The sequence below is a fragment of the Chiloscyllium punctatum genome, chromosome 7 (genome assembly GCF_047496795.1).
Source record: "Chiloscyllium punctatum isolate Juve2018m chromosome 7, sChiPun1.3, whole genome shotgun sequence".
Taxonomy (NCBI): domain Eukaryota; kingdom Metazoa; phylum Chordata; class Chondrichthyes; order Orectolobiformes; family Hemiscylliidae; genus Chiloscyllium; species Chiloscyllium punctatum.
In genome coordinates, this window is record NC_092745.1 from 116108950 (window position 1) to 116134839 (window position 25890).

At 41.5% G+C, this 25890-nt stretch overlaps 1 protein-coding gene across 1 annotated transcript in view; it reads right to left on the reverse strand.

The window, feature by feature from the left end:
* Nucleotides 1-2363: 2363 nt before the first annotated feature.
* The window catches only part of LOC140479364 (bromodomain-containing protein 3-like), a 101136-nt gene continuing 77609 nt past the window's right edge, over nt 2364-25890 (reverse strand). The window contains exons 18-19 of the mRNA XM_072573275.1: nt 16736-16907; nt 2364-2444 (exon numbers count right to left, since the gene is read on the reverse strand). Of these exons, the coding sequence (XP_072429376.1) occupies nt 2364-2444; nt 16736-16907 (253 nt within the window). The remainder of the gene's footprint in view (nt 2445-16735; nt 16908-25890) is intronic.

Below are 25890 nucleotides of genomic sequence, written 5' to 3' on the forward strand. Positions count from 1 at the left end.
GGCTCTACTAAAAAAGGTTCTACACCTTCCAACCCTAAATTGCTTCTAGTTATTGATTTTTTTAAAAAACTAAAACGACAACACTGTCCCCTCTGCGTATTTGCCTGCCCTTTCAATATGATGCACATCTTTGGATATTTAATTTCCAGTCCTGATCTCCTTGCAGCCATGTTGGTGATGCCTACACACCATCATACCAATCAAACTTCAATTGGCGCTAATTCCTGAAACTGCCCAAATAGGACCTCTTGCCCACATTATTGGTGTCAACAGGACCTGAAGAAAGGCTTATGCCCGAAACGTTGATTCTCCTGCTCCTTGGATGCTGCCTGACCTGCTGCGCTTTTTCAGCAACACATTTTTCAGCTCAACATGGACCCCAACAACTGGATCCCCCTTCTCTCTCCTGTATTCTTTAAAGCTGACTTGAGATATCTTTCACCTTGGCACCAAGTAGGTAACACTGTGTGATGGGGGCGTGCTCTGAATCCTGCTTACAAAAGGACACTGTTCCCTAATTATAAAATCCCGATCATTTTCCTTCATGCTCCTCCTACATGAATGGCTTCCTGGACTACATGCAGTGGTCAGTTTGACCATCCTCCCTGCAGACCTTTTCCTCATCCATACAGGGAGCAACTACCACATACTTGTTGGACACAGTCAAGAATAAGCAAACCATAAAATAACCAACAAAAAGGGAGCTGCACAGAACAAACCAATTAGCAATAATCATATATATTAGAAGACCTTAAACTTTAGTGGTGGTTTATTACAAAATGTGTGTAACAAAGCTTTCAGCTTAGAACATTAACCTCATCTCCAAAACAAAACCGAAATTCTAAATGGCACAAAAATAAGTTAATATAGCTAACCACAGTTATTAAAATTTCTTTTCCTTACAAAAAGGCTAATGAGAAATTTGGTACAAAAATGGTAACATCTTCAGTACTTTGCTTTATTATAAGTTGCAAATATGTACATTTACTAATTTTTAATGCACACGATCAACTTCAGAGACAGTGAAAGATTTCAAACATCCAACAATGAAAGCATTATTGCATTAACACTCAAATACTAGAAAAAAACAGAAGGAATCAGGTAATGATAGGAAAGATGGAAGTTTAAAAAACGTTTGCTCGGTGCAATGAACTGTATGTCTGGACATAAATTCTCACTTGTGTCATACCAGAAATGATCCTTCAGACTTTTTCTTAAGTTTATCCATATTTGTATACAAATCTCTCATTCATAATATCCATTGAAGTGACAGTAGCTCACTAAACTTCCCCAATGTAAGTACTGCAAATTTGAAGAAATGCTGCTCAGGAATAACCACATTTCAAAGTAAGGTTTGAATAGAGTGACACAAGAGAGCAGAGGTGTTGAATGGAAAACACAAGATTATCCATTTGTTATAATCTCCTTCAAAGCAAAAAGGTCACATACTTTAACTTCTACACTTTGATGCAACAATGCCACTTCAAAAAGCTGCTACAAACAGCTTGTAAAGAAGGGAGAATTCATTTTTGTTTAATTAGCAGCTAGCAAATGTAGATTTAGTTGTCAGTTCTGAAGCAGTATAATTACAAAAGTACAAAATTTCAGGAACACAAACTATTACACAAAATGGTGTGATCACCATTGAGACGAAAGAAAATCTAAATCTACTTATTACGTGCCTGATACCAACTGCATCAGAAAATTAATTTTACAAGATAGAAAAAAAATCACAACACGCGTATTTATTAATTTTATTGCCAAAGTCAAAATGTTAGGGTAGAAAAAAGTGAGTTCTTTCCCCCCCTATTGTAATCATTAACTTGTTAGATTATGATTTGCTAAGTTAACATAGGCATTCCTTGTCTCTTCAATTTTTATCCCAATACAGGCCATTGAGATTACACCACTTCAGTAATCTGGTTAATTGCAACTGTACTTCATAAGCTTTATAACTGCCCTCAACTCTAGATTACTTGTGCCAGTAGATTAAATTTTTGCTTTCTCTGCATTCATTTTTGTTATAATCTTTTATCTTTAAATGCTCAATGCATAGATCATGTTTTCATTTACACTTCAAATTTTTTTCTCAAAAGGGTTTTAAGCTTCCTTCATCATTGGAGAACCCAGTGTCTTCTCACAATGCACAATACATCTAATTTCTGAAGAGCTTTGGGGCATTTGGGACATGGAAGGAAAAACAAATAGCACAAGTTCTTCCACCTCAGCTCTCAGGAAACACTGCAGTCAGTATCTGTTGGTCATGAGCAGTGTCCAGAATATATTTAATGGACTGCAATGGCCATCTGTCTTTATAGACCTACTCAACTATCATGCAGAGGGGATATTTATTTTTGCATGATTCAAAGATTTCTAATACAAAGATTTTCTTCAAATGTTGCCATAATATCACTCTGTAAATTCATGTCAATGGTAGTCGCCATCTGTAAAAAAGGGAACATTTTAAAATTATTTCAAGAGATGCAGATGTTTATAGCAAACTGAACATTTATTGCCCATCCCCAATTGCCCTCTAGATGGTGATGGGGAGCTGCCTTCTTGAACTGTTGTAGTCCATATGATTTGGCACAACTACTTGACCTTATGTAGGGAATTCCAGGGTTTTGAAGTAGTGACAGTGAAGGAAGAGTAATATATTTCCGAGTCAGGATGGTGAGGGTTGGAGGGAAACCCATAAGTGGTAATATGTCCAGGTATCTTCTGCCTTTCTCCTTTTAAGTGGTAGAGGTTGCAAGTTTGGGAGGGGCCTTCAAAAGCAAACTTGGCAAGTTGTTGCTGTGCACTTTACCAATCTTATAACTGTCATTCTGTGGTAATGATAAAGGAAAATAATGTTTAAGGGTTACTGATTAAGTACTGAAAATGTGTTGCTGGAAAAGCACAGCAGGTCAGGCAGCATCCAAGGAGTAGAATTGACGTTTCGAGCATGAGCCCTTCTTCAGGAATGAGGAAATTGTGCCAAGCAGGCTAAGATAAAAGGTAGGGAGGCGGGACTTGGGGGAGGGGCGTTGGAAATGCGATAGGTGGAAAGACAGCAAGGTGAGGGTGATAGGCCAGAGCGGGGGTGGGGGCGGAGAGGTCGGGAAGAAGATTGCAGGTCAAGAAGGCGGTGCTGAGTCTGAGTCTGAGGGTTGGGACTGAGACAAGGTAGGGGGAGGGGAAATGAGGAAACTGGAGAAATCAGAGTTCATCCCTTGTGGTTGGAGGGTTCCTAGGCGGAAGATGAGGCGCTCTTCCTCCAGCCGTCGTGTTGCTATGGTCTGGCGATGGAGGAATCCAAGGACCTGCTTGTCCTTGGTGGAGTGGTTGCTTTATCCTGGATTTGAGTGTTGTCCAAATTACCCTCATGATCCAGGGTAGTATTTTGTTACACACCTGATCAGTTTGAGTTTCCAAGAAATGTTAAGTTAACAAACAGTTAAAAACTTTCAGCAAAAGAAAATGTAGAACCTATTTATAAAGCACTGGCTTAGCTGTTATATTATTATTTTGTTATTATGTTTTAAATACATAATCAAAAAACTGTTACTCATAATAATTGGTCTTGTTATGATCCTAGCTGATGGTAATACAGAACAGTTACCTGGACGCTTTGTTTCAGGAGGCAGTCACACCTGGGAGATTAAGTAATTCACGTTCAGCTAGTGATTAGGCACATCAGAGTTTTACTGTAAGTGAGGCAGGAGTGGAGGAGCCTCAGCCCTTGACCTTGTCCAACAGGTATGAGATTCTTGCTCCCTGTTCGGATGAGGAAAAGGGCTGTGGACAGGATGAGCTAACTGACCAAGGCACCATGGTGCAGAAGGCCATTCAAGAGGGGGGAGTTAATAGACAAATAGTTGTTATCGGGGATTCTATAATTAGGGGGACAGATAGTATCCTTTGCAAGCCGGATCGGGAGTCTTGCATGGTGTGTTGCCTGCAGGGTGCGGGACATCTCCGACCGGCTTGAAAGGATATTGGAGCGGGAGGGGGAGGATCCAGTTGTTGTGGTCCACGTTGGTACTAACAACATAGGCGAGACTAGGGTGGAGGACTTGTTTGGGGATTACGAAGCACTAGGCAGGAAATTGAAGCACAGGTCCTCAAGGGTCATAATCTCCGGATTACTGCCCGAGCCACGTGCCAATTGGCATAGGGACAAGAAAATTAGGCAAGTAAACACCTGGCTAAGGGATTGGTGTGGGAAAGAGGGATTCCACTTCATGGGGCACTGGCATCAGTTTTGGAACAGTGGGGATCTGTACCGTTGGGACGGTCTCCACCTGAACCGATCAGGTACCAATGTTCTAGCGAAGAGGATAAATAGGGTGGTCAGGAGGACTTTAAATTTCTGAGTTGGGGGGGGGAAAGGGAAAGTGAAAGCGACAGGGAGTATGGCGTTAAATGGAAAGATAAGCAACAGGATAGCATGTGTCCAGGAGGATTTAAAATTGAGGCGGACTGGGAATGCAGAAAAAAGCAAGGATATTTTAGGACATCATATGACTTCCAATACCTCTAATGATAAGAAAGTTAGCATTAAGGCACTTTACCTGAATGCTCGTAGCATTCATAACAAAGCAGATGAACTAATGGCACAGATCATAGTGAATGATTATGATGTGGTAGGCATCATAGAGAATTGGTTACAGGGGGGTCAGGACTGGCAGTTAAACCTCCAAGGATTTTCAACTTATCGAAAAGACAGGGAGTTCGGCAGAGGGGGTGGGGTTGCCTTGTTAGTTAAGAACAAAATTAAATCTATGGCACTGAATGACATAGCGTCAGATGATGTGGAGTCTGTGTGGGTGGAATTGAGGAACCACAAAGGCAAAAAAACCATAATTAGAGTTGTGTACAGACCTCCTAACAGTGGTCAGGACCAGGGACGCAACATGTACCGGGAAATAGAGAAGGCATGTCAGAAAGGCAAGATCACAGTGATCATGGGAGACTTTAATATGCAGGTAGACTGGGTAAATAATGTTGCCAGTGGATCCAAAGAAAGGGAATTCATGGAATGCTTACAGGATGGCTTTTTGGAACAGCTTATCATGGAGCCCACAAGGGAGCAGGCTATTCTGGACCTAGTGCTTTGTAATGAACCAGACTTTATAAAAAGATCTTAAAGTAAGGGGACACTTAGGAAGCAGCGATCATAATATGGTAGAGTTCAGTCTGGAGTTTGAAAGAGAGAAGGCAAAATCGGATGTAATGGTGTTACAGTTAAATAAAAGGTAATTATGAGGGTATGAGAGAGGAACTGACAAAAATAGACTGGAAGCAGAGGCTAGTGGGGAAGACAGTAGAGCAAAAATGGCAGGAGTTTGTGGGTATAAATTGAGGACACTGTACAGAGGTTTATCCCCAAGAAATGAAAGATTATCCGGGGAGGGATTAGACAGCCATGGCTGACAAAGGAAGTCAGGAAATGTATTAAAGAAAAAGAGAGATCCTATAAAGTGGCCAAGAGCAGTGGGAAATCAGAAGATTGGGAAGGCTACAAAAACAAACAGAGGATAACAAAGAGAGTAATAAGAAAGGAGAGGATCAAATATGAAGGTAGGCTAGCCAGTAATATTAGAACTGATAGTAAAAGTTTTTTTCAATACATAAGAAACAAACGACAGGCAAAAGTAGACATTGCGCCACTTCAAACTGATACTGGAAGCCTAGTGATGGGAGACAAGGAAATAGCAGGAGAACTTAACAAGTACTTTGCATCAGTTTTCACAGTGGAAGACATGAGTAATATCCCAACAATTAAAGGGAGTCAGGGGGCTGAGTTGAGTATGGTTGCCATTACAAAAGAGATAGTGCTAGAAAAGCTAAAAAGTCTTAAAATTGATAAATCTCCTGGCCCCGATGGGATACATCCTAGAGTTCTAAGAGAGGTGGCTGAGGAAATGGCGGAGGCATTGGTTGAGATCTTTCAAGAGTCACTGGAGTCAGCGAAAGTCCCGGATGATTGGAAGATGGCTGTTGTAACCCCCGTGTTCAAGAAAGGATCAAGACAAAAGATGGAAAATTATAGGCCAATTAGCCTAACCTCAGTTGTTGGTAAAATTCGAGAATCCATCATTAAGGATGAGGTTTCTAAATTCTTAGAAGAGCAGAGTCTGATTAGAACAAGTCAACATGGATTTAGTAAGGGGAGGTCATGCCTGACAAACCTGTTGGAATTCTTTGAAGAGGTGACAAGTAGGTTAGACCAGGGAAACCCAGTGGATGTGGTCTATCTAGACTTCCAAAAGGCCTTTGATAAGGTGCCACACGGGAGGCTGCTGAGCAAGGTGAGGGCCCATGGTGTTAGAGGTGAGCCAATCCTCAATCCATCCACTGGGATGGATTGAGGATTGGCTGTCTGACAGAAGGCAGAGAGTTGGGATAAAAGGTTCTTTTTCGGAATGGCAGCCGGTGACGAGCGGTGTCCCGCAGGGTTCAGTGTTGTGTTCGCATTATATTAATGATCTGGATGAAGGGACTGGCGGCATTCTAGCGAAGTTTGCAGATGATACAAAGTTAGATGGACAGGCAGGTAGTACTGAGGAAGTGGGGAGGCTACAGAAGGATCTAGACAGTTTGGGAGAGTGGTCCATGAAATGGCTGATGGAATTCAACGTGAACAAATGCGAGGTCTTGCACTTAGGCAAAAAGAATAAAAGCATAGACTACTTTCTAAACTGTGAGAAAATTTGTAAAGCCAAAGTACAAAGGGATCTGGGAGTGCTAGTCGAAGATTCTCTAAGGGTCAACATGCAGGTTTAGCCCGTGATTAAGAAAGCGAATGCAATGTTGTCACTTATCTCAAGAGGGTTGGAATATAAAAGCACCATTGTGCTACTGAGACTTTATAAAGCTCTGGTTAGGCCCCATTTGGAGTACTGTGTCCAGTTTTGGTCCCCAAACCTCAGGAAGGACATACTGGCACTGGAACGTGTCCAGGGGAGATTCACACGGATGATCCCTGGAATGGTTGGTCTAACATATGAGGAACGGCTGAGGATCCTGGGATTGTATTCATTGGAGTTTAGAAGATTAAGGGGAGACTTAGAGATGTACAAGATAATACATGGACGCTAGGAAATTGTTTCTGTTAGGCGAGGAGACTAGGACCCGTGGACACAGCCTTAGAATTAGAGGGGGTCAATTCAGAACAGAAATGCGGAGACATTTCTTCAGCCAGAGTGTGGTGGGCCTGTGGAATTCATTGCCACAGAGAGTATTGGAGGCCGGGTCGCTAAATGTCTTCAAGGCAGAGATTAATAGATTCTTGTTGTCTCGGGGAATTAAGGGCTACGGGGAGAATGCGGGAAAGTGGAGTTGAAATGCCCATCAGCCATGATTGAGTGGCAGAGTGGACTCAATGGGCCGAGTGGCCTTACTTCCGCTCCTATGTCTTATGGTCTTAATCCAGATCCCAGAGTAAAACCTGGCTTGATAAGCTGCAAGTTTTATTTTTCTTTTCGGTTATCATGGGAAGTCAGTTACTCAACAGTCACCAGAACTTGCATAAGTCAGTTTTGACATAACATTATAGATGGAATCTCGCGTTAAGAAAATTGTGTAATACAGCACCATTTAAACTGAGGTTGGAATCATGTTATAACCAACATGGGTAAGGAACGTTTGCGCTATAGCTAATTCCTGTTGAAGAAACAGGTTATAGCAGAACTGACTGTAGTTTGAATAAAAGAACCATGTTGAGAGGGGAGAGTGAGGAGCAGAGGACTGCTGGGAAGATGAGTAAAAATGGTTTTCAAAAAAAAAACTTACCTCGGGGCGTCGGGGCCTCCGTTTGCTGAGAGGTGAGAGTGAGGAGCACTCTCTCTTTTTAAGAGAGAGGCCACATGAGGAGCAGAGCACTGCTGGGTATATATTTGGGCAGTGGCTGAATCCCAAGACACTACACGTGTAGTGTCTCCCACCAATCCTCCTCCTCCTCTAACCAAAAAACAAAGGGAATCTCGTGTATTGTTAAGGTAAGGTGCTTTAATTTATGTTTGTGTATCGTGTGATAGATTACAAAGTTTAATATTAGTTGGTTAGTTGAATAAGACTGTAGAAAAGTACTAGAAATTATTTAACTCATAAATTTATATAAATTAATTAAGTAGAGATGGCTAGACAGGTGATGTGCTGTAGCTGTATGATGTGGGAGCTGGCTGATCCCATTGTGAACAGCAGCAACCACATCTGCAGCAAGTGTTGGTTGCTGGAAGAACTCCAGATCAGAATTGATGATTTGGAATCAGAGCTTCAAACACTGTGGCACATCCAGGAGGGGGAGAGCTACCTGGATGCTTCGTTTCAGAAGGCAGTCACACCCGCTTGATTAAGTAATTCAAACTTGCGAGTGATCAGGGACAACAAGGTGTGACTGTAAGTGAGGCATGTAGGGGGATTCTGAGTTCAGGAGTGGAACAGCCTCAGCCCTTGACCTTGTCCAACAGGTATGAGATTTTTGCTCCCTGTATGGATGAGGAAAAGGAAGTGAACAGGATGAGCCAGCTGACCACTACACCATGGTGTAGAAGGCCATTCAAGAGGGGGGAGCAAAAAGACAAGGAGTTGTTCTAGGGAATTCTATAATTAGGGGGAACAGATAGTATCCTTTGCGGGCCGGATTGGGAGTCCCGCATGGTGTGTTGCCTGTCTGGTGCCAGCTTGAAAGGATATTGGAGTGGGAGAGACAGGATCCAATTGTTGTGGTCCATGTTGTTTGTGTCTACATAGGCAAGGCTAGGAAGGAGGACCTGTTGGGGAATATCAAGCACTATGAGGAGATTGAAGAACAGGTCTTAGAGGGTCATAATTACTGCCCGAGCCATGTGCTAATTGGCACAGGGATAAGAAAATTAGGGAAGCAAACACGTGGCTAAGAGATTGGTGTGGGGAAGAGGGATTCCATTTCATGGGACATTGACATCAGGTTTGGAACCGGAGGGATCTCTGTTGATGGGATGGTCTCTACCTGAACCAATCTGGAACCAGTGTTCTGGTGAAAAGGATAAATAGGATGGTCATTAGGACTAAACTTGACAGTCGGGGGTGGGGTGGGGTGGGGTGGGGAGGGAAAGGGAAAGCAACAGGGAGTATGGAGTCAGGTAGAAAGATAAGCAGCAGGTTAGCATGTGTGCAGGGTTTAAGTTTGAGGCAGATTAGGAATGAAGCAAAGAAGGATGGATAACATAGGACATATTACTAGAGATGTTAGCATTAAGGTGCTTTATCTAAATGCTTGTAGTTTTTGTAACAAAGTAGATGAATTAACAGCACAAATCTTCGTGATTGATTATGATGTGGTAGGCATCACAGACGTGATTGCAGGGGGTTCAGGACTGGTAGTTAAACATCCAAGGATTTACAACTTATTGAAAAGACAGGGAGATGGGAGGGGGAGGGGTCGCAGGGTTGCCTTGTTATTTAAGAATCAGATTAAATCTATGGCACTGAATGACAGGGTCAGATGATATGAGTCTTTGTGGGTGGAGTTGAGGAACCACAAAGGCAAAAGAAAACCATAATGGGAGTTAAGTACAGACCTCCCAGCAGTGGTTAGGACCAGGGATACAAGATGTACCAGGAAATAGATAGCGCATGTCAGAAAGGCAAGGTCACAGTGATCATGGGGGACTTCAATATGCAAATGGGCTGGGTGAATAATGTTGCTGGTGGATCCAAAGAAAGGGAGTTCATAGAATGCTGACAGGATGGCTTTTTGGAACAGCTTGTGATGGAGCCCACAAAGGAGCAGGCTATTCTGGATTAGTGCTATGTAATGAGCCAGACTTTGTAAAAGAGCTTAAAGTAAGGGAACGCTTAGGAGGCAGCGATCATATTATGGTAGAATTCAGTCTGCAGTTTGAAAGAGAGAAGGTAAAATCGGATGTAATGTTAATAAAGGTAATTATATGGGCATGAGAGGGGAACTGACTAAAATCGACTGGAAGCAGAGCCTAGTGGGGAAGACAGTAGAGCAACAATGGCAAGAATTTCTGGGTGTAATTGAGGTCACAGTACAGAGGTTCATCCCAAAGAAAAGATAGATTATCCAGGGAGGGGTCAGAGAGCCATGGCTGACAAAGGAAGTCAGGAAATGTATCAAAGAAAAAGCGAGAGCCTATAAAGTCACCAAGAGCACTGGGAAATCAGAAGATTGGGAAGACTACAAAAACAAACAGAGGATAACAGAGAGAAATAAGGAAGGAGAGGATCAAATATGAAGGTAAACTAGCCAGTAATATTAGAAATGATAGTAAAACATTTCTTTCAATACATAAGAAACAAACGAGGGGCAAAAGTAGAAATTGGGCTGCTCCAAATTGATATGGGAAGGCTAGTGCTGGGAGACAAGGAAATAGCTGAAGAACTTAAGTATTTTGTGTCAGTCTTCACAGAGGAAGATAGGAGTAATATCCCAACAATTAAAGGAGAGTCAGAGGGAGAGTTGAGTATGGTAGCCATTACAAAACAAAGTGCTAGAAAAGGTGGAAGGTCTAAAAAAAATCCCCAATAAATCTCCTGGCCCAGATGGGCTATATCAAAGAGTTCAGAGAGAGGTGGCTGAGGAAATAGCGGAGGCGCTGACTGTGATCTTTCAAAAATCACTGGAGTCAGGGAAAGTCCCAAATGATTTAAAAATTGCTGTTGTAACTCCCTTGTTCTAGAAAGGATCAAGACAAAAGGTGGAAAATGATAGGCCGATTAGGCTCACCTCAGTTGTAGGTAAAATTCTAGAATCCATCAGTAAGGAAGAGATTTCTAAATTCTTGGAAGTACAGGGTCAGATTAGAACAAGTCAGCATGGATTTAGTAAGGGGAGGTCGTGCCTGACAAACCTGTTAGAATTCTTTGAAGAGGTCACAAGTAGGTTAGACCAGGGAAACCCAGTAGGTGTTATCTACCTAGACTTCCAAAAGGCCTTTGATAAGGTGCCTCATGAGAGACTACTGAGTAAGGTGAGGGCCCATAGTTTGAGGTGAGCTACTGGCATGGATTAGGGATTGGCTGTCCGACAGAAGGCAGAAATTTGGGATAAAAGGTTCTTTTTCGGAATGGCAGCTGGTGACAAGTGTGGTCCTGCAGGGCTCAGTGTTGGGGCATCAGCTATTCACTTTATACATTAATGATCTGGATGAAGGAACGGGGGCATTCTGGCGAAGTTCACCGATGATACAAAGTCAGGTGGACAGGCAGGGAGTACTGAGGTGGTGGGGAGGCTGCAGAAAGATTTAGACAGTTTAGGAGAGTGGTCCAGGAAATGGTTGATGAAATTCAATGTGAGCAAATATGAGATCTTGTGCTTTGGCAAAAAGAATACAGGCATGGACTATTTTTTAAGCAGTGAGAAAATTCATAAAGCCGAAGTACAAAGGGATCTGGAAGTGCCAGTCCAGGATTCTCTAAAGGTTGATTTGCAGGTCGAGTCAGTGATTAAGAAAGCAAATGCAATGTTGTTATGTAACTCAAGAGGGTTGGAATATAAAAGCAGCAATGTGCTTTGAGACATTATAAAGCTCTAGTTAGGCCCCATTTAGAATACGGTGTCCAATTTTGGGCCCCACACCTCAGGAAGGACACGCTGGCACTGGAGTATGTCCAGCAGAGATTCACATGGATGATCCCTTGAATGGTAGGCCTAACATAATGATTGGCTGAGGATCCTAGGATTGTATTCATTAGAGTTTAGAAGGTTGAGGGGAGATCTAATAGAAGCTTACAAGATAATGCATGGCTTAGAAAGAGTGGACACTGGGAAGTTGTTTCCATTAGGCGGGGAGACTAGGACCTGTGGGCAGAGTCAATTTAGAATGGATATGAGGAGACATTTCTTGGTGGGTCTGTGGAATTCATTGCCACGAAGTGCAATGGAGGCCGGGATGTTGAGTCTTTTCAAGACAGAGATTGATAAATTCTTGATCTCACAAGGAATTAAGGGCTATGGGAAGAGTGCAGGTAAGTGGTATTGAAACGCCCATCAACCATGATTAAATGGCTAAGTGGACACGATGGGATGAATGGCCTTGCTTCCACTCCTACGTCTTATGGTCTTATGGTTTAGAAGACAAAAATTAAAATTATATTACAAACCATATTCTTGTGGGCAAATCACCTTTCATTCAACTACTAATTAAGAAATGTCACAGACAATCAAGTACAGAAAGAAATGATTTAAATTTTATTGAACATAGCAACCAAAATAAGACCTCAAGTAAGCGAGTTAAACCTCAACTCAACTTGGCTATTACCCGATTAATGGTGGAATTTAGCAACGATTTCAAGTGACAGCATCTGTTTCTAGACGTGTCCAGGGTTTGATCCTTTTGCTAAGTTACTCTCCAGCAGAACTCCAGAGAGCATGTTCAATTCTTATACAGTCCTTCAGAGGACTGTGACAGATATTACTGATAATTTTTATTTTTAAGTCCTTTCATCTAAATTACTGAAAGTCTGCAGCTTACCTTATCAGAAATTGCTCCCGTGTTCCTGGTTACATTCTGCATTGGCTGCCTGTTTGAAGACCTGCTTTCCTGCAGTTAACTCCTTAAATTCTTCTGCAGGCCATCATTGGCTTGTGACTTGATAAGCTAGATGCTTTATGCAAGTGTCAAAGCAATTTTGTTCATGTAGTTTTAACTCCCTTTTTAAAAAATTAATCTAGTTTTCTAATCAACCTCTTCAGAGATATTACTACACTCCTCTGGAGCAGGTGGGATTTGAACCTGGGTCTCCTAAGTCCAGGGCAAGGATACTACCATGTGCCACAAGAGGACCTACAATTCCCTCTTTTCACAGATGTAACTAATTGGTTTCAATTCTTGTAGAAGTTTGAGCTCGTCCTGTAGCATTTTATTCCAGACAGTTTTGCTGCTTCTTTCCATGTGTGCCAGTTTGTCTTTGCTAACTCATTATTAATAGTTCTGAAGTCTACACTATCACAATATTAGATAGAAACATTTGAGGGATCTCATTACAAACATCAAAAAGATTCACCCACTTTATCCCAACAACACACTCCCACATACTAAAAAACTTTAATACAGTCATCCTCATCGCCACACTGAAGCGTCGTGTGCATCTGGCACAGATGTAATTGGCTTTCATGCAACAAATTTCAGTGCAGTTACTTGATGCTTCTTTCATTGGCTAATGTCTGCTCCAAACACTAATGCTTCCTCTAAGCTGCACACTTACACAGATGTTGAGAAGTTCATGCCGATGAACATACTGATACATTGCTTCCATTTCCAGAAGCCACTACTGTACATGGACCTTTCAGGTCTGCATAACAGGAAGAAACATTAAAAGGGAACATTGCTAGAGACCTTTAAAACAAACTGCTACTCACATGTCTATTAGTTAACATGGATTTCCTAAATTCACCTCTTCAAGATGTCTTCTGATACTTCTGTAGCCTTTCACTTCTAGAATTTCCTTCTCCTTGAATTCTATGCACTTCAGGACTTCTCTCTCGCCCTGACTGCTTGCAGAATGCTGATTTCCCCAATCCCAGCAGTCATACAACTCAAGTGAGCAGAAACCTTAGCAATCGTCTGCCTCAGCCGAAGTGATAAGACTTCTTGTAAATGTAGTTTTGAAATGACTAAAGTTTAACTTTAAAAAGCCAGATATTTACAATTGAAAAACTAGAATTGGTTTTCCTTCTCTTTAGAACCCAAGTTCTCAAATAATAAAATTAATCTTCATAACTGTAAAACATATTTGCTTTATATTCTAAAAAATTGTATACTAAATAGGTTGCTCTACGATTTTTAAATGCTAAAGGATAATCTTAAGGTAATAGCCGTCTTCTTAGACACTTGGGATTGAAGATGACTCACTTACAGTCTGAGTTGATGGAATTTTAGATGGCTGTTAAATTCAACATATAATCTGCAGACTCTGCAGTTTCTGGCAATCCTTGTACTGGGAGGCAGTGTTTGAGGGATCAGGCAGAGGTGATGCTTGGAAGTTTGCAGAATCATAAGGTGGCACGGTGGCTCACTGCTGCCTCACAGCACTAGGGTTGCATGTTTGATTCCAGCCTTGGGCAACTGTTTGTGTGGAGGTTGCACATTCTCCCAGTGTCTGCGTGGGTTTCGTTTGGGTGCTCTGGTTTCCTCCCACAGTCCAAAGATGTGCAGATCAGGTGAACTGGCCATGTTAAATTGCCCACAGTGTTAGGTGCATTAGTCTGGGTCTGGGTGGGTTACTCTTTGGCGGGTCGGTGTGGACTTGTTGGGCCGAAGGGCCTGTTTCCACACTGTAGGAAATCTATTCTAATCTCTCAGATGTCTCAACTTCATCCCTGCATGCGTCTGGTGAAATCCATGTTTAGTGCCTTCTAAATTCTCAATGTTGGCTAATCATAAGCCAGGGCTTCCCATGAGTTGACTGACATTTTGGTTTCTTCAGAGACTATTTAAGAACACCTCAAGTGCTTCTGCTGTCCTCCTCTCTTCCAACAAATTCAGAGTAAACAGCCACTTCAAACATTTGACATCAGGAACACAAATGGTGTGTCATGCTCCTGGTTGAGTGATTTGTGCCTCAAAGCTGGGAATGTTAACTTGGCGTAGGATGCTGCGGTTTGAATGCCTTTATTACCACAGGACTTTATTATCTTGCAAGAGGCACTGCTGCTGGCAATCTCCTTCGTAGAAGTCCAAGACTTCAGGTGTGTGCAGGAGCCTGGGGATCACTGTTATCTAGTTAACAATGGCTTTAATTTTTCAGTTTGAGATCCCAGCTCACAAAATTCTCTTCATTCAGGTGAAGGCAAAGTTGCATGCTACCATTATATCTGACTTTGCCAAGACAGGCTCCCTGCATTTTTAAAACAGTACATTTCACCACTGACCTTAATCAACAGGGAGAAATGTCGCGCTGTGGGAGAAGGTTGGAAGAGGACTTTAGTTTACTGCGATTAGCGAAAGGCTAAAATTTTGTACATGCTTTGGAGAAAAAGTCAGCAGTAACTGCAGCTCAGTTTCTGACTGAGCACACACTCAAAAGGTCATGAGCATGCCAAAACTCAGTGACTAAGAACAATTCTGAACAATTACAGAAGCAAGATCATTTCTGGTACTCAGATGTTTTTGTTAACAGAAGGAGGACTAGCTTTAAATTAGTTATAATGACTGGTTTGTTTGTCCTTTCTGATATTGAAGCGCAACTCGAGCCTTACCTCCTTCAACTTTGAACATCCAAGATAGCTTTAGGATATATTTCAATGGTTGTTCAGGGGCAGTTTTCATGCTACACCTTGCCATAGCAAGGATCATTCTGAACATTGTTTTTAATTAACAGTGTTCTTTAGTATTATATTCCAGAGAAGCTAATGTTGCCCTGAATCTCTCTATTCAGCAGCAAATTGAGAACACTCCATCCAGAGGACATAAATGTATTTTCTGGATCTTCTAATCAATTTTCAGGTCAAGCTACATGCAGATCATGGATACTCTGGGCATGAAGTTGCAGGATGCGACATAGTTTCTGTCAGCTAAGAGTAGGTGCAGGTCTATGTGAGGAGAAAGATGCCATGAATGTTGATTTTGTGGAGATCGTATTAGATTTAGCCATGTTTTTTCACCACAGCACAGACTGACAACCCTCATGTAGTCTGTCATCTCCTCACCAGTATCAGCTCATTGCTGGCTACACTGATACAGCTATACTATATCTCCGTTCCAACAACTGTCAAATGTCACACTCTTCTCCGACATCTTTCCTGCACCTGGAGCACTGTATGAGGAAGCAACACTTCCCAATAATGTAGAGGGGAGTGGTTGATCCTTCTCATCACTGTTGCCTAGCAGCTGCCTCAGTACAGAGTCCAGTTTTCCACTATAAAGTCAATATATCACAGTAGTTTTTCTAAACAAATGCCATTGAAAGTTCCAAGTCTGCAAGTGAAGCGATAGCTTTTCAACAAGCAAATCCTATTCAGTCATGCACCTTGTGTAGATAATTGATAAAAGATTGTTTTTAAACAAATTTACGGATAAACTTACTTATTTTTCTACAACCACAGTACCATGGCATTAAATAACATACACTAGTCAAAACATACACCAAGTTGTGGGCGGCACGGTGGCACAGTGGTTAGCACTTCTGCCTCACAGCGCCAGAGACCCGGGTTCAGTTCCCACCTCAGGTGACTCTGTGTGGAGTTTGCACATTCTCCCCGTGTGTGCGTGGGTTTCCTCCAGGTGCTCCGGTTTCCTCCCACAGTCCAAAGATGTGCAGGACAGGTGAATTGGCCATGCTAAATTGCCCGTAGTGTTAGGTTAGGGGTATGGGTGGGTTGCGCTTCGGCGGGGCGGTGTGGACTTGTTGGGCTGAAGGGCCTGTTTCCACACTGTAAGTAATCTTAAAAAAAACTTAATTGACTTAAGGCAGGTGGTTTCTTAAAAATCACCCTGGATTCCTAGTCCATTACATTTTATTATAGTACCACCAAAATTGAGCAATTTCTTAATGATTTGAAAGAAGCAACTTTTGAACTGTGGACTGAAACAGCGGAGACAAATTAATTGTATATTGTGTTCTTACAGTGAATAAGAAATGTGCTTCTGCAGCTTTTACAAGTGGTGGAAGCAGCTCCTAAGAGATTTAAAAACTACTTGAAAACTACCATCCGAGCAGAGTACAAGTCACATCAACTATTTAGTCATTTGTGAAATAAATTGCAGAAAAGTCTTGAAAATATTTCTCTTTGGCTACTTACTGCTTCTCTTCTTCTACGTTCTTGTGCCCTTTTCCTGGCCAATTCTCTTTCTTTATCCAATGATTCTTGTTGTGTTTCATTCTCCTCCTGCATTTTCTGCTCAGTCAATTTCTCACTGACCTCGGCTTGAACTGTTTGACTCTCTTCTGGGATAATTTCCTTCTCTTTTTCTCTGCAACACAAGCAGAAAGTAGTTAAGCAAGCATTTGGGATACTTGACTTGATAAATAGGGTTCTTGAATACAAAAACAAAAGAAACACAAAACATTAGTCAGCTGAAATAATATGTGGAATTCTGTGCACTACATTTTCAGAAGGTATAAAAGATATGTAGATGATAAAGCAGTACCTTATCACAGTAATACCAGTGAATGAGGGAGTATAGTTATGTACAGATATTGGAGAAGTGAGGATCAACCTCAGAGCAAAACAGATTAAGGAATAAACTAATACAGTATTTAAAATAAAAGAGCACTCTTAATAGTTTCTCCTTTTTTGTTCTATTTCATAGGTGCGTCGATCAGCAATCAGTATCAGATTTAAACATCATAATTCGCAAAAACACAAAAGATGGAAACTTGGAAGAAATTTCTTCCCGCAGATGGTTGTCAAGATCTGGAATGCTATTATACAGAAGCGTGGTGAAACACATTCAGCCCCTCAAAAATGCTTCAAGTCTTCAACCTTTTTATGGCTGAATTTTTACCTCAATGTAATCTTTCTGCACTACCCTACGGGTTAGGGAATTCCAAAGATTCACCACCTAACAGATGTTACCCAATAAATGTTACATAAAGTGTTTACAGATCTCAATTTGATCCAGAAGAAAGCCAATTTCTTGTTTAGCTTCTCATGTCTTTCCACTAAGGATACTATCTGTAGAATGAGCTTCAGAATCTCAGTTTTATTTGGTATCAAATCTAAAAAACTAACTTTGGACTGTAAGAGCAGCAGGTACTTCGGAACACAAAGACCTTCAGGTTTCCCTCCTGATCTGGACAGGTCACCATTCCTTCAGAGTTGCTGGTCCTCCTTGTTGTGTAGTAATGTGAAAGTACAGACTGTAGTAGTTCAAGATGAAGCCACATAACCACATCAACCACAATAAGCAGCAAGCAATAAATTCTAGCTTAATCTTTGACAAACATTAAGATAGATGTTAAAAATGGCTATTCCTATGAAATCAATTCTAGATCCATCACTTCATCAGATCTCGGATCAGCAGTAATATACATTTCATACGATCAGTGATGCCAAAGGCCAGGTATAATCAACAGTGACAGTTTTGACCATCTTGTTTGCCCTTCAGCTACTTTACAGCTAAGCATCGAATACACTTTGAGGCAATCTGACAATGACATCCTATGTCTGCTGACCCACATTATTTGCTATTTCCTCATGAGCACAAATTTTAAATTATTTCAATACCTCAATAGCTATGTCTTCTCATCTCCAATATCTATCAGCACTATTAAACACCTCTCCAAATTTTCTACTCCAATTCTGATCAATTGTGAATTCTTACTCCTGCTTTTTGCCTAACTGTGCCTTCCAATACTCAAGCCCAATGCGGAAATTTCTTCCCTCTTCCATGCTAGCCCTCTACCACCCTCAGATCTTCTTAACACACTCCCTAAAACCATAGTCTTTGATCAAGCCCTCAAAAGATATTTTCTAAACTCCACATAATTTGCAATAGACATTTTTTAAATCAGTAAAGGATTCAAGGGTAATGGGGAAAAAATAGCAAAGTGGAGATGGAGATCATTGGATCTTCAAAATCCCATTGAAATGGTGAAGACTTGGTGGACTGAAGGCGTCTATGTCAAAGTCATACACAGGTACAGCACAGAAACAATCCCTTTGGTCTAACTCATCCTTGCCGACCAGATATCCTGATCTAATCTAGTCCCATTTGCCAGCATTTGGCCCATATCCCTCTAAACCGTTCCTATTCATATACCCATCCAGATGTCTTTTAAATGATGTAATTGTACCAGCTTCCACCACTTCCTCTGGCAGCTCATTCCATATTTGCACCATCTTCTGCCTGAAAATGTTGCCCCTCAGGTCCCTTTTAACATCTTTCACCCTCTCACCCTAAACCAATGCTTTCTAGTTCTGGACTCCCCCCTACCCCAGGAAAAAGACTGCCTATTTATCCTATCCATGTCTCTCATGATATTATAAACCTAAGCCTCCAATGCTTTAGGGAAACAGCCCCAGCCTGTTCAGCCTCTCCCTATAGCTCAAATCCTCCAACCCTTGCAACATCCTTGTAAATCTTTTCTGAACCCTTTCAAGTTTCATAACATCTTTCTGATAGGAAGGAGACCAGAATTGTATGCAGTACTCCAAAAGTGGCCTAACCAATGTGCTGTACAGCTGTAACATGACCTCCCAACTCCTATACTCGATGTTCTGACTAATAAAGCAAAGCAAACCAAACACCTTCTTCACTATCCTATCTACCTGCAACTCTACCTTCAAGGAACTATGAACCTGCACTCCAGGTCTCTGGACAGCAAAACTCCCTAGGACCTTACCATTAAGTGTATAAGACTTGCTAAGATTTGCTTTCCCAAAATGCAGCACCTCACATTTATCGAAACTAAACTCCATGCCACTCCTCAGTCCATTTGCCCATCTGGTCACGATCCCGTTGTACTGAGGTAACCTTCTTTGCTGTGCACTGTACTTCCAATTTTGGTGTCATCTGCAAACTTACTAACTGTACCTCTTAGGTTCACATCCAAATCATTTATATAAATGAAGAAAAGTAGTGGACCCAGCACTGATCCTTGTGGCACTCCACTGATCAAGGCCTCCAGTCTGAAAAGCAATCCTCCACCACCACACTCGGTCTTCTGCTTTTGAGCGAATTCTGTATCCAAATGGCAAGTTCTCCCTGTATTCCAGGAGATCTAACCTTGCTAAACAGTCTCTCATGAGGAACCTTCTCAAATGCCTTAATGAAGCTCATATAAATCACATTCACTGCTCTGCCTTCATCAATCCTCTTTGTTCTATGTTCTCTGTCCCTTCTTAAAAAAACTCAATTAAGTTTGAGAGACATGACTTCCCACACACAAAGCCATGCTGACTATCCCTCATCAGTCCTTGCCTTTCTAAATGCATGTAAATCCTGCCCCTCAGGATTCCCTCCAACAACTTGACCACCAATGTCAGGCTCACCCATCTATAATTCCCTGGCTTTTCCTTACCACCTTTCTTAAATAGTGGCACCACGTTAGCCAACCTCCAGTCTTGCGGTACCTCACCCATGACCATCCATGACACAAATATCTCTGCAAGGGGCCCAGCAATCGCTTCTCTGGCTGCCAGAGTTCTAGGGTACACCTTATCAGGTCCTTGGAATTTATCCACTTTTATGCATTTGAAGATATCCAGTACCACCTCCGTTGTAATATTTTTATGAATAATAACATTCTGATTTAGATTATAGTAGGCTTGATATTTACCTTATGGTTCTGCAGCTTAAAATATCAAGGAGCAATGAGGCAGCAATAGTCCAGTGGTATCAACAGTGGACCGTTAATCGAAAGACACAGATAGCAGAACTTGAATTGAACAAAAATCTGGAATTAAGTGTCTAATGATGACCATGAATCTATTGTCAATTGTTGGGAAAACGTACCTGGTTCATCAAGGTCCTTTAGAGAAGGAAACTGTTGTCCTTACCCGGTCTGGCCTACATTTGACTCCAAAACCACAGCAACGTGGTTGACTCTTAACTACCCTCAGGACAATATATGTTGGCCTAGCCATGGATGCCCTCATCCTGTGAATAAATTAAAATAAAGCCAACTAGAAAACTGGACAAACTACATGCATCTTGCAGCTCAGCACAGTCTTCTGTTCTGTCTGGTTTTACAGTGTTGAGATTTGTGCTGAAACAAACCATTTTATTAGCAAGTGAAGACGTCAGGGGGGCAATGGCCTAGTGGTATTATTGCTAGACTATTAATTCAGAAACTCAGCTAATTTTCTGGGGACTTGCATTCAAATCCCACCATGGCAGATAGCAGAATTTGAATTCAATAAAGAATCTAGAATTAAGAGTCTAATGATGACCATAAATTCATTGCTTGTTGGAAAAACTTATCTGGTTCACTAACGTCCTTTAGAAAAAGGGAACTGCCATCCTTGCCTGGTTTGGCCTACATGTGACTCCAGACCCACAGCATTGTGGTGGACTCTTAACTGCCCTCTGGGCAATTAGGGTTGGGCAATAAATGCTGCCCTAGCCAGAGATACCCACATCCCATGAGTGAATAAATTTTTAAAAATTAGTGACTTGTAGAATGCAATCAATGAGCACTGCAAACTCCACACAGACAGCCACCCGAGGTGACAATCCTGAATGGTTTGTCAATGCATTATGAAATTCGAAGGTTGTGGTATAATAGTAATGTCACTTGATGAGTATTCCACAGTTCCTAATACACTGGGGTTAGAGTCCTGTGAAATTTAAAAAAAAATCTGGAATTTAAAAAGTTTCTTTATTGTTGATCATGCAACCACTGCCCATTGTAAATACCCAGTATCCTTTAGAGAAGGAAATCTGTCATCCTTACTTGGCCTGACCTACACACTACTCCAGACACACAGCAGTGCAGTTGATTCTTAACTACCCTCTCAAATGGCCTAGCCAATTCAAGGCCAATAAGGGATGGGCAAGAAACATTGATCCTGTCAGCAACACCCATTTTCATGAATAATTTTTTAAAAAGTGCAGTCGAGTAAAATACATAAGATGACTATAAAAGCTTCTACGGGCATGCAGAAAGGAAATGCTTAGTTAAAATGAAAGATAGTATTACAGGCAATGTCAGGGGAATTTATAATGCGGAATAGAGAAATGGCAGAGAAGTTAAATATTACTGTTTCACGGAGGAAGACTCAAGAAATCTCTCAGAACTTCAAAAATAATTCCATGTGACTGTGGAGTAGTAGTAGTAGGAAATTAGTAAGAAAATTGTACTGGAGAAATTAATGGGGTTGAAAATTGATAAATCCCCAGTACCTTATTCTCATCTAGATGAGTGTTGAAGGAGATGGCTGGAGAGAAATATGGTGCAATTGAGGTTACTTTCCAAAATTATATAGATTCTGGAATGACTCCTGTGGGTTGAAAGGCAGCAAATATCACTCACTATTCAAGAAGAGAATGAGAGAGAAAACCAGGAACTACAGACCTGTTAGCCTTATATCAGAGGTAGGGAAAATACTAGATTCTATTGCAAAGGATGCAATAAGTAAACACTTGGATAATAATGATCTGATTGGACATAGTCAGCATGTATTTCCAAATGAGAAATCCTGCTGGACAAGTTTGGAGTATTTTTGAAGATGTTACTGGAAAAACAATAAAGCAGAACTGATGGATGGCATATTTAGATTTTCAGAAAGCGTTTGATAAAGTTCTCCACAGGAGGCTGGTTAAAAAAATTAAAGAACATGGGAATATAAAATAATGTACTTACATGATTAATGATCAGCTGACAGACTGAAAACAGGAGTATGTATAATATAGGTTATTCTCATATTGACAGACTGATTAGTGGGGTACTTCAAGGATCAGCAATTAGGCCCCAGTTGTTCACATATACATACACACACATATACATATATAAATAAAATCAATAATTTGGAGTTGGGGGACCAAATGTAATATTTCCAAATATGCAAATAATACAAAACTAAACAAACACATTTGTGACAGGAAGATGTAAAGCAGCTTCAGGAGAATTTGGACAGATGTAGTGAATAGACAAGAATGTGGGAGATGGAAAATAATGTGGAAAATGTGATGTCATTCACTTTCCAAGAAGAAACAGACATGCAAAGTACTTCGTAAGTGGTGAAAGATAGGCAAGTATAAATGTAACAAAGGACTTAGTAGTTTCACAAGCAGGTGTAGCAAGCTATTGGGAAGACGAATTGGTTGGAACCCTTTGTTGCAAGGGATTTTGAGTACAAGAATAGTGAGGTCTCGCTTCCATTGTATAAAAGTTTGGTTAGATCATAGTGGGGAGTAGTGTGTACAATTTTGATCTCCTTATCTTGAGGAAGATATTATTGCTATAGAGAAAGTGCAATGAAGGTTCATCAGACTTGTTCCCAGGATGACAGGACTGTCCTATGAAAATAGATTGGGCAAACGGGTCCTATATTCTCGGTTTGGGTGGAACTGAGAAATAAGAAAGGGATGAGCACCTTATTAGGATTGTATTATAGACCCCTCAATAATCAGAGGGAAATTGAGAAACAAACTTGTAAGGAGACCTCAGCTATCTGTAAGAATAATAGGATAGTTATAGTAGGGGATTTTAACTTTCCAAACATCGACTGGGACTGCCACAGTGTGAAGGGCTTAGATGGAGAGGAATTTGTTAAGTGCACACAAGACAATTTTCTGATTCAGTATATGGATATACCTACTAGAGAAGGTGCAAAACTTGACCTACTCTTGGGAAATAAGACAGGGCAGGTGACTGAGGTGTCAGTGGGGGAGCACTTTAGGGCCAGCAACCATAATTCTATTCGTTTTAAAATATAGTGATGGTAAAGGATAGACCAGATCTAAAAGTTGAAGTTCTAAATTGGAGAAAGGTCAATTTTGACAGTATTAGGCAAGAACTTTCAAAAGCTGATTGGGCACAGATGTTCACGGTAAAGGGATGGCTGGAAAATAGGAAGCTTTCAGAAATAAGATAACAAGAATCCAGAGAAAGTATATTCCTGTCAGAGTGAAAGGGAAGGCTGATAGTCATCAAGCATTCCCTATACCTAAAGAAATTGAGGGTTTGGTTAGGAAAAAGAAGGAAGCATATGCCAGGTATAGACAGGATAGATCGAGTGAATCCTTAGAAGAGTATAAAGGAAGTAGGAGTCTACTTAAGAGGGAAATCAGGAGGGCAAAATGGGGGCATGAGATAGCTTTGGCAAATAGAATTAAGGAGAATCCAAAGGGGTTTTACAAATATATTAAGAACAAAAGGGTAACTAGGGAGAGAATAGGGCCCCTCAAAGATCAGCAAGGCGGCCTTTGTGTGGAGCCACAGAAAATGGGGGAGATACTAAATGAATATTTTGCATCAGTTTTTACTGTGGAAAAGGATATGGAAGATTTAGACTGTAGGGAAATAGATGGTGATATCTTGCAAAATGTCCAGATTACAGAGGAGGAAGTACTGGATGTCTTGAAACAGTTAAAGGTGGATATACCCCCGGACCTGATCAGGTGTATCTGAGAACTCTGTGGGAAGCTAGAGAAGTGATTGCTTGGCCTCTTGCTGAGATATTTGTATCATCGAAAGTCACAGGTGAGGTGCCTGAAGACTGGAGGTTGGCTAACGTGGTGCCACTGTTTAAGAAGGGTGGTAAAGACAAGCCAGAGAACTATAGACTGGTGAGTCTGACCTCAGTGGTGGGCAAGTTGTTGGAGGGAATCCTGAGGGACAGGATGTACATGTACTTGGAAAGGCAAGGACTGATTCACGATAGTCAACATGGCTTTGTGCATGGGAAATCATGTCTCACAAACTTGATTGAGTTTTTTGAAGAAGTAACAAAGAAGATTGATTAGGGCAGAGCAGTAGATGTGATCTATATGGACCTCAGTAAGGCGTTCGACAATGTTCCCCATGGGAGACTGATTAGCAAGGTTAGATCACAAGTAGTACAGGGAGAACTAGCCATTTGGATACAGAACTGGCTCAAAAGGTAGAAAGCAGAGGGTGGTGGTGGTGGTGGAGGATGAGGGTTGTTTTTCAGACTGGAGGCCTGTGACCAGTGGAGTGCCACAAGGATCGGTGCTGGGCCCTCTACTTTTTGTCATTTACACAAATGATTTGGATGCGAGTGTAAGAGGTATAGTTAGTAAGTAAGTTTGCAGATGACACCAAAATTGGAGGTCTAGTGGACAGCGAAGAGGGTTACCTTAGATTACAACAGAGGATCTGGACCAGATGGGCCAATGGACTGAGAAGTGGCAGATGGTGGTTAATTCAGATAAATGTGAGGTGCTGCATTTTGGGAAAGCAAATCTTAGCAGGACTTATACACTTAATGGTAAGGTCCTAGGGAGTGTTGCTGAACAAAAAGACCTTGGAGTGCAGGTTCATAGCTCCTTGAAAGTGGAGTTGCAGGTAGGTAGGATAGTGAAGGCGGCGTTTGCTTTCCTTTATTGGTCAGAGTATGGAGTACAGGAGTTGGGAGGTCATGTTGCGGCTGTACAGGTCATTGGTTAGGCCACTGTTGGAATATTGCGTGCAATTCTGGTCTCCTTCCTATCAAAAGATGTTGTGCAAATTGAAAGGGTTCAGAAAAGATTTACAAGGATGTTGCCAGGGTTGGAGGATCTGAGCTACAGGGAGAGGCTGAACAGGCTGGGGCTGTTTTCCCTGGAGTGTCAGAGGCTGAGGGGTGACCTCATAGAGGTTTACAAAATTATGAGGGGCGTGGATAGGATAAATAGACAGTCTTTTCCCTGGGGCTGGGGAGTCCAGAACTAGAGGGCATAGGTTTAGGGAGAGAGGGGAAAGATATAAAAGAGACCTAAGGGGCAACTTTTTCACACAGTGGGTGGTACATGTATGGAATAAGCTGCCAGAGGATGTGGTGGAGGCTGGTACAATTGCAACATTTAAGAGGTATTTGGATGGGTATACGAATAGGAAGGGTTTGGAGGGATATGGGCCGGGTGATGGCAGGTGGGATTAGATTGGGTTGGGATATCTTGTCGGCATGGACGGGTTGGACCCAAGGGTCTGTTTCCATGCTCTACATCTCTATGACTCTATGAAAGTTTTGAAGGAGAGGTGATCTCATGGAAATTTACAAAATATATAAAAAAGGGACAGGCAGGGTTGATGCAGGTATGATTCACCTGGTTGGGCAATCTAGAACTCAGGGCACAATTTTAAAATGAGGGAGTAGCGCTTAGGTCCATAGAACATCACAGTGCAGTACAGGCCCTTTGGCCCTCGATCTAAAGCGCATCAAACCTACACTATTCCATTATCATCCAAATGTTTATCCAATGACCATTTAAATGCCCTTAGAATTTTTTTAGACTCAGGATTCTCTATAACAGAGAGAAGTGAACCTCAGTCTTTGAGTATATTTCA